Raw genomic sequence first — 9,790 nt, 5'->3', positions numbered from 1 at the left:
TGACAGCTGAAGGGAGCAGAGGTGCTTTGCAGGCTTTTGTGGAGGGACTGCCAGTGCCCTAGGATGCAGAAACCAGGCAGCCTGTGGTTCCAGTTGACCCCCCCCCCCCACAACCATCCAATGCCACAGATGGAGGAGAGACCACGGAGTTACTGAGATGACCTGCTTCAGAAGAATGGTGGGAAGTAATCTATGTGAACTAAGCATTATTGAGTTGAGGTATTAGTCTTTGACTCTGCATGTTTTGGAAGAAACCCCATTGAGCTGCAAGACAAGGCCCTGGGCTGGGACCCTGTGGAGTAGGTAGAGCCTGGTGGAGAAGGGCTGGCCACTAGGCAACACTGGTTTGCCCCAAAGGGTGGTTGAGCACTAGGTTGCACGGTCGTACCTAGAAGGGCTTGGGTCGTTGAGCTGAAGAGCCTCATTAAAGGGCTGCTGCACTGACCCTGACTATTAGGCAATGCTGCTCTAAGAACCAGGCCTGCTATGGTGGTTGGGGAGACTAGGTCACTTGGGCTGCCTTAGTTCTTTAACTCCTCCACAACCTGATACCATCCAAACAGGGTGGACCTACCCTGTGACAGGTGACTTACTTACAGTCTATAATATCTGCATGGGGAAATATATGTAATGACCTAGCAGAGAAAGGCATGACATGATCCAGTGGCTACAAACTGAAACAGGAGACATTCAGATGGGAAATAAGGTCTACCTTTTCAGTGGTGGGATATTAGCCATTCAAACCATTTACCAAGAGTCAAGGGGATCATTTTAAAATCAAGATTGGATTTTTGTCTGAAAGTTCTGCTTTAGGAATTATTTTGGCAATTTCTAAGGCCTGTGTCATACAGAAGGCCTGACTAGTTGATGACAATCATCCCTTTTGGCCTTGGAATCTATGAATTCCATGAACCTGCTTCAGTCATTGCATATTGCTCCTTTGTATGCCCACCTTCTAACTTTCACCCTCTGTTGTAGAGTCTGAGGCAGCTCTTGGAAGTCGCTGGTGAATATAAGATCCTTCTACCTGAAGGGAAATTTCAAGCCATCTGCAGTGCTCTGCACGACCGGGTGAGGGGAACTTGTTCTTGTATCACTTGAGCTTAAGCACAGCAGATCTGAAGCATATTAAGAATAAACATCTTTTGAATGCTAGTGAAGAGCCCGGAGACCTTCTCATGCCTTATTGGTTTCTGCTGGCTTAAGAATAAGCAGATAGTGGTCTCATTTTATTAGCTAAAATCCAGCTCAGTTTGTAAAGCAATTTTAGCATAAACCAGTTATTAGAGGGAGTTAGAGTTAGATAGTAAAAACTGATCCCATCCAAATGGGGAGGACCTATCCTGTGACAGGGTGACTTAATTGCAGTCTATAATATCTATGTGGGGAAACATATGTAATAATCTAGCAGAGAAAGGCATAACGTGAGCCAATAACTAGAAAATGAAGCTGGACAAATTCAGACTGCAAATAAGGCCTACATTTTTATGGTGGAATAATTAACCATTTGAACCAGTTACCAAGGGTCAAGTCTTGATTCAATTAGCTCTGCTGCTAAAAACACTTTGAAAGCATGAACTTCTGTTATCCAGTGTCTCGGTCATTGTTTCTGATTCTTGTTGTGCAGTCAGTACCATTTCTTTTGGCTTCAGAGCTCTATTTGGAAAGGTAGGAAGTGAGTGCTTAGAAATTAATTGAGCATCTTCTTTTCAGTTGCTTGTTCTGATTAGTTTTCCTTTGATCACTTCTCTTCTTCCCACAGATCTGTTCTCCAACTCAGCAGCTCATCATGGAAAATCAAATGGAGCTGTGCTATTGTATCCTACTGCTAGGTAGGGGAAGAGACTCCAAATTACACAGTAGTTTCCTTGTAACTTCCTTCTTTTGTAGGTGTGGTAAGAATGAGCTTTCAGTTGTTAGTGAGGATGTGATTTCTTCCTTTGCAGCCCGTTCTTCTCCTGATGACCTCATAGCATTTCTGCACTCGCAGCTGAAGATTGAGAATGAGACTGTTCGTGTGGCAACCCTGAATCTGCTCACAGCTATTATTGGTGCTGACTGTAAGTAACACAGGAGTAACTGTGACTGCTGCGATCATCGCCATCGTGCTGGGGGTTGAGTTGGGGACATCCAGAGCTAAAAGCATGAGCTGCTATAGGTTGATCTAAAGAACCAAGGCTTTGCAGGCATGGTAGGGCTATAACATACTCATCATCTCTGCAAATGGGGCACAGAGGATCTGTAACACAGGGGCGGATATAGGGCAGGGCGAGCGGGGTGGCCGCCCCGGGTACCGCGCTTCAAAAAGCCCCGCGCACGCGGCGTGGTGCCACCGCACATGAGCATGGTGTCACTGTGCATGCGCCGTGGCAAAGGGGGGGCCCCGCGGAATTATGCTGCCCGGGGCCCCGCAAAACGGTCATCTGCCCCTGCTGCAACACATAGAGTCATATAGTCATAGATTATTAGAACTGGAAGGGACCTTGAGAGGTCATCAAGTCCAGTCCCCTGCCCTCATGGCAGGACCAAGCACTGTCTAGATCATCCCTGATAGGTGTCTATCCAATCTGCTCTTAAATATCTCCAGTGGTGGAGATTCCACAACTTCCCTGGGCAATTTTTCACAGTGTTTAACCAACCTAACAGTTGGGACGTTTTTCCTAATGTCCAACCTAAACCTCCCTTGCTGCAATTTAAGCCCATTGTTTCTTGTCCTATCATCAGAGGCCAAAGAGAACAATTTTTCTCCCTTCTCCTTGCGACACCCTTTTAGATGCATGCTCACCAGAGGGTTGGAAATTCACTAAAGGGACCCAGTGCTGCTCTAAGTTACTCCCATGTGGTCACACAGAAATCAACAGGGTTAATTAAGTGCTGAATGTAGCCTAAAATATTTTCAAGGTACAAATACAAATGTAATCTTGTGGCGGATGCATGTTAATAATAATGAGATAAAAACAAAATAGTACTCCTGACTGAATAAGTATTAGACACTCTAGAATAGATTCCGAATTCTGCTATACTGGTGGTAAACACAGACTAACTTCACTGACCTCCATTTGTCTAACTCTCTTACAATATTTCCATCAGGATAGTATGATGGTGCTATTTACAGAAGTGGAAATACTTCAGACTTAGACTGGTGTAACTGAGATCAGAGTCTGGTCCTATATTTTCCCCGCTGATTCTCTGTATATGAGTGAAGCTTGGTAGTACTCTTAAATAGGGCACAGGACACATTCTAATGTGGAGCATGAGTGTTTGGAACAAAGATATACTATATTGCACACTTCTCCTTATCTTTCAGTGCCTGAGACAAGAGTTAGAAAGTTTCTGATTGTGAAGGCAGTGAAATCTGCTCTCAGTGATCAGAGTGCTAAGGTAAGATTGTGTGTGGAATAGTGGTATTGCTGTTAATATCTGGGAAGTATTTCACTCAGTGGAGAGTCTGGCAATGAGACACATTTTTAGGCTGAGATTATTAATAGGGTTTCAATTAATCACAGTTAACTAAAAATTAATGCGATTAAAAATTGAAATTTATTACATATTTTTGTGGTTTTTTACATTTTCAAATATATTGATTTCAATTACAACACAATGACAAGTGTGTACTATGCACTTTATATTATTTTTATAACAAACATTTGCATTGTAAAAATGACAAAAGAAATAATATTTTTCAATTCATCTCATAGAAGTGATGTAGAGCAATCTCTTTAGCGTGAAAATGCAACTTACAAATGTAGATATTTTTTGTTAACTGTAATGAAAGAATGTAAAACTTTAGAGTCTACAAGTCCATTCAGACCTACTTCTTGTTCAGCCAGACACTAAGACAAACAAGTTTGTTTACATTTATAGGAGAAAATGCTGCCTTTTTCCTAATTACAGTGTCACCTGAAAGTGAAAACTGGCATTTGCATGGTACTTCTGTAGCCAGTGTTGCAAGGATTTTACATAACAGATGTGTTAATCATTTGTACTTCAGCCACTATTCCAAAGAGATAAAAGAAAAAGCAAAAGGACTCTCATATCCTGTCTCATATTGCATGCAGAAGAGATAATAATAACTCGTGCATAATCTCTACCCTTGCAGGTGAGGATGGCAGCTCTCCATTTTGTCCTGAAGCTGCTCAGTTCAGGAAGTGTGGACAATTGTGCAGCAGGGGATATGGTCGCCTATGTATTCGGAGAGTTCGATGTGTCCACCAGAAATCTGGTAAGGAGAGTTCTTAACACTTAGGACTCAGTTCTGCCATTCTGGCATGCTGATTGTTCCCCTTGACTTCAGTGGGAGCTTTGGATGCTCAAGGATGCAGCTGGACTGAAGGATTAGAGCTAGAATCTGATCAGTGATATTCGTGTAAAACCAGGGTAATGCCCCTGACTTCAGTGGCATTATTTTGGATTTACACAAGTGTAACAGAGACCAGAATCTGATTCTGGATATTTATATCTGACAGTGCGACCTACATTACTTAGACCTCGGGCAAGTCAGTGAAAATTCTGACAACACAATCTTTCAGTGAAATGCTCTTGTATAAGGAAGCACATCTTTTTTATAAATAGACTCTCCAAAGAACACAATGGTGCCCAATCCTGTGGCTGCTGAAGCATACATAAACTATTAGCAAAACACTGAAGTTATGCAGCCTACATCAAGATGTCTAGAACCTGGAAAAGTTTGCTGCACACTTCATTCTCTGTTCTATGTGTACTAGTTCAAAATCTTTTCAATGGGTATTTCCAGCTATGGGCAGAGTCATGGACTCCAGACACAGAGTTCCATGATGGGATCCATGATATACATTAACTTTACAGTAAGTTGTTGAGGATCTTAGCTCTGCCTGGCCCTTTAGCTACCAAGTGGGAGCTTATGGCAGTACTCACCAACTGCCTCTTTTTCATCCTACCCATCTCAAAGAAAGTAGGAGGCAACTCTTTCTCATCAGGCCACATTTGCTCTTATTTAAACTGAAATCAGTAGAGCTGATCAATATTTAGTTTGGTGTAAGGAAGAACAGAATTTAGCCTATAGATAGACTCACATTCACTATGCACAGAATGATCAAGCTGCTTGGGGCATCAGAACAAACAGAATGGCTCCCTCTAGGTTCTGCATATTTATTTCCACTGGGCAGAGTCTGAGTGGCTCTCCTCAGAGATAAAAAGAAGAAATGTTCTTTTTTGAAAAATTTTTTGAAAAGAGTTCAGGGAACTCTTTTATAGAATCATAGAACGATAGGGCTTGAAGAGAATTCAGGAAGTCATCGAGTCCAACCCCCTGCTAAAAGCAGAACCAATTCCAACTAAATCATCTCAGCCAGGGCTTTGTCAAGCTGGGACTGAAAAACCTCTAGGGATGGAGATCTCACCACCTCCCTCAGTAACCCATTCCAGTGCTTCACCACCCTCCTCGTGAAATCGTTTTTCCTAAGATCCACCCCCCCACACACAACTTGAGACCACTGCTTCTTGTTCTGTCATCTGTCACTACTGAGAACAGCCTCTCTCCATCTTCTTTGTGTCCCCTTGTGCTGGGGTTTTCCTAAGCCTGGGTTCTGACCCACCAGTTAGGTGTTTCTGTTATTCTCTTCCCTTAAGAATCTCCATCATTCGAGGTTTTTAATGCCAGGCTTGGCAAAGCCATGGCTGGAATAATTTAGTTGGGGCTGGCCCTGCTTTGAGCAGGGGGTTGGACTATATGACCTCCTGAGGTCCCTTCCATCCTTAATCCATGATTTTATGATTTGTGCACTCCTAATGCAATGGAAAAGCTCTCCTAGGTCAATATTCAGAAAGGCTTTGTAAGAAATAGACACCGATTCTACAGCCAGTGTTTTCCCACTAGCTAGTAAATTCTATGTATCTATCTCATAGCAGGGGACATTTTATGCCAGTGGTGGACTGAGATCTAGTTTTTCCAGTATAGTTAACACTACATGGACAGGAAAGAAAATCATCAGCGCAGTAACCAAATTCAAGAGGACCAGTGAGAACTGATCACCTCTCGTAAAAGGAATGAATTAGTATTGAGTTAAGCTCTGTGTATGGAAACTCATTCACCAAAGACTTCCTGCTCTTCAGACATAAACAGAATAGTTTGAAGAGCTGAGGGGAGGGGAGTTAGGTGCAACGTTGGTATGAAAATAAAGTTATAAAAGGAGCTGGGCTGGGGAGACTTCTCTGCTCTAAATAAAAAGAAATGCTCCTCTCTGTCATTTGCCACTCAGCATGGGAGAAGCTGTCCAGGAAAGAGAACACAGCACCGGACCCCAAACTGCATGCAATGTGCTAGACAGCTGCCATCAGACAGTCTACAGAAGCCCTCACATACACAGAGCCAGACTCATCTCTCATGTAACTCCTTTGGCTTTGATGGAGTTACGTACACCAGAGGTGAATCTGGTCCCTGGGACTTGTATAGACAAGGGTCTCTTTTTGGAGACATATAAATCTTTTGCTATATGGAAGTTAAATGCTTTGGAGAGGGATTTTAGTGACAATCAAACCTATTTAAAAGAAACGTTTGGGAGGGATTTTCTGGTACTAACTTTGTCCATTCTCCTGCTTTGCCAACAGCTACTAGAGACCTGGCTCAGTTCAGGGCAGGAGTGGGAGAGAGAAAGGGCCTTGCAGGCCAGTGTCTGGCTGCTAACTGCCTATCAGGAGATAGTTAATAGCACAGTGAGTATAGTTCTACTCTTCCTTGAGCTGACTTCCCAACTTCTATCAAATCTGACATTCAACGTGAATGCATGAGAAATTCTACTAGGCCTGCAGCTGGGGCCTCAAAGTGAGTAAGATCCCTCTGCTTCCATAAGAGAAAGGTTTCCATAATAGTGCTGTGACAGCACTCAGGCCAGACTGTAAGAAACAGGGCAGGCAGTTCCCCAGACTAGTGATTTTATAATTAGATTCACCAAACCAGTAAGAAAAGAGCTTCTACTCTGGTTAACAAAATACCAAACAATAGTACCCTTTAGGCATTCCAGACCTTGGTTCCCATCTAGACAACTAAGTCTAATATAATCACCAATCACAAAGGACTAGACACTTATCCTTAGGTTAATATGAATCACAGGTCTTCCCTAAATATCAGCCAATCCTTAATAACGGAATATCAGATTTGTTGTTAAAAGGAAAAAGAAGAGAGTTACAAATGGTTAAGTGATAGATAGTTGTTAAAATGACTTTCACTTTTCATAGTTCAGGATCACAACCATGGTGGAATAAACGGCTGGCTTGTAAAAGTCTCTCTGGAATCATGCTAACCGGTCAACATCCAAAGCCAGTTTAGATGCAAAGGCTGTTAGTTTTTCCATGCATTTCCCAGACTATTCCAAATAATTATTTGGAAGATCTATGTCCTATGGCTTACACGTCCCCTGTTCAAAGTTTAAGCAGACTGGAGAGAGAAGATCAGTCCCATAACTTGTCTTTTATAGCTATTCTAGCCGGTTGGCAAGCCTCCTCACAGAAATTGTCGAAGCAGGATCTCTCCCTGAGAAAGAATAGGTCATGCAGATCTCCTGTCGTACTTTGTTTTGAAGTTAATTTTCTATTTCCTACGCATACACTGGTAAATGGGTGATAGTCATTCACATAAAGTAATTAGCCGATCGTAGTCTTCCATTACAACACAGATAGTTAAGCTGAAGGCAATGTACAAACTATTTTCTTGTACTATCTTCTATCTTTGATCTTAAGGTTAACTGAAGACAGTTGCATATAATTAAGGCAATTAAGACATGAAAAGGAATTGGAATCTACAAGCTAATTTGGTTATGTTAAACTTCTAGCAAGATATAAATACAGACAATAATACATAACATCTACCTTTCATATCTATTACCAAAATGCATAATGTTGGTGATCGCTAGTCTAGGACTTTTCTTTGGGTACGTCTAGACTACAGGGTTTTGTCGACAGAAGTTTTGTCGACAGTATCTGTCGACAAAACTTCTGTCGACAAAGAGCGTCTAGACACATTCAGTTCTGTCGACTAAACAAGCTGCTTTGTCGACAAAACCCTGTAGTCTAGACACAACCCTACATGCAATAACACCTTCTGTCGACAGAACTCTGTCGACAGAAGGTGTTATGCCTCGTAAAATGAGGTTTACCAGCATCGACAAAACTGCTGAGTTCTGTCGACGTTATGTTGACAGAACTCAGCGGTAGTGTAGACGCAGGTATAGTTTTGTCGACAAAAGTCCACTTTTGTCGACAAAACTCAGTAGTCTAGACACACCCTTTGAAATAACATAGAAGTGACTTGTCTTGATACAATTGCAGTGCCGCTTGTTAAGTTATTGTGGTCACACATAGGTTGGCTGTGTCAGTGTCATAGATGCATTCCTATACTCTCAGGCTGTTAAAGTTGAAGCAAAATGCAGGACAATGTAGCACTTTAAAGACTAACAAGATGGTTTATTAGATGATGAGCTTTCGTGGGCCAGACCCACTTCCTGATCTGAGGACGTGGGTCTGGCCCACGAAAGCTCATCATCTACTAAACCATCTTAAAAAATAAATAAATAAATAAATAAATCTTGTTAGTCTTTAAAGTGCTACATTGTCCTGCATTTGCTTCAGCTACTCCAGACTAACACAGCTACATTTCTATCGCTGTTAAAGTTGAATTTCTATTTCTATTTAATCGGATAAGAACATAAAACATGAATGGCCATTCTGGATCCCCCAGACAAATGGTTCATGTAGCCTGTCTTCTGACAGTGGTGGGTGTTATATGCATCAGAGGGAACAAACAGAACAAGGCAATTGTTGAGTGATCTCTCCCCTGTTGTCCAGTCCCAGCCCCAGGCAGTCAGAGATATAGGGACACCCATATCATGCATCTCTGATCATCTTATATGGCTCTATCAAACCCCCCTGTAAGCATCTCTTTTCTAAGATGAATGGTCCCAGTCCTTTTAACTTCTCCTTGTATGACTTGTCCCATATCCCATATCATTTTTGTTGCTTTTCTCTGAACTTTTTCCAATTATAACCTAACTTTATTTAAGTTGGAGGACTACAATTGCTTGCAATATTCAAGGTGTGGGTGTACCATGGATTTGAAACAGTGGCATGATGATATTTATCATATTATTATTCATCCCTTTTCCTAGTGGTTCCTAACATACCATTAGCATTTTTAACTGCAGCTGCATGTTGAACAGATGTTTTTAGAGGACTATCCACAATGACTCTGAGATTTTTCTTGAGTGCTACAGCTAAGTTAGACCCCATCAATTTGCATGTACAACAAGGATTATGTTTTCCAATGTGCCGTACCCAGGTACAGTAATGGAGTTCACAATAAGGAAGGCAAATAATGTCCAGTATAGCCGGAGAACTTTCATTCTTCATTCTTTTAAAATTAGCCTCAGGAAACTTTTGATCAGTTTGGATCGCTGATTGGGCTGTTAGCACCATATACCTGTGCTTCACTTACGACATCGCGTCAGTGGGTGGTTGACTGTATCAACTGTCTTCTCAATATACAAGGTGAGGAGACCATGAGCAGGTGTAAGTAACTCTTCACTTTCTTTCATTGTTGTAATGACCATTTTTTCCATCTGTAATTCTTTCTGTCTTGTTAGCGACACTTATATAACAGAACGATTGGGGCCTTGTAAGTACATTGCTGGAAGAGAACTGCACAAATAATAAATAATCTGCAAATATTAGAGGGTGGACAAAATATAGCACACAGGCCAGATCTGCCCTTCTCCCCAGAATTTCTGTCTGGAGCGCTCAGCTGATTAGCAAGCATGCCAGC

At 41.9% G+C, this 9,790-nt stretch overlaps 1 protein-coding gene across 1 annotated transcript; it reads left to right on the top strand.

Moving 5' to 3' along the window:
* The first annotated feature begins 913 nt into the window (after nucleotides 1-913).
* LOC149523300 (maestro heat-like repeat-containing protein family member 2B) lies at nucleotides 914-9,545 on the top strand. The gene is made up of 7 exons (XM_089770372.1): nucleotides 914-1,071; nucleotides 1,763-1,832; nucleotides 1,947-2,060; nucleotides 3,308-3,381; nucleotides 4,100-4,222; nucleotides 6,586-6,690; nucleotides 9,393-9,545. Exons 2-7 carry the CDS (start codon nucleotides 1,790-1,792, stop codon nucleotides 9,543-9,545), a joined length of 612 nt encoding a protein of 203 aa, XP_089626498.1. The 5' UTR covers nucleotides 914-1,071; nucleotides 1,763-1,789.
* Nucleotides 9,546-9,790: the final 245 nt, after the last annotated feature.

The sequence above is a fragment of the Pelodiscus sinensis genome, chromosome 18, assembly GCF_052426305.1.
Source record: "Pelodiscus sinensis isolate ZL-2025 chromosome 18, ASM5242630v1, whole genome shotgun sequence".
NCBI lineage: Eukaryota > Metazoa > Chordata > Testudines > Trionychidae > Pelodiscus > Pelodiscus sinensis.
The sequence above is the reverse complement of the archived record's forward strand: the minus strand, read 5'-3'. Positions and strand labels throughout refer to the sequence as shown.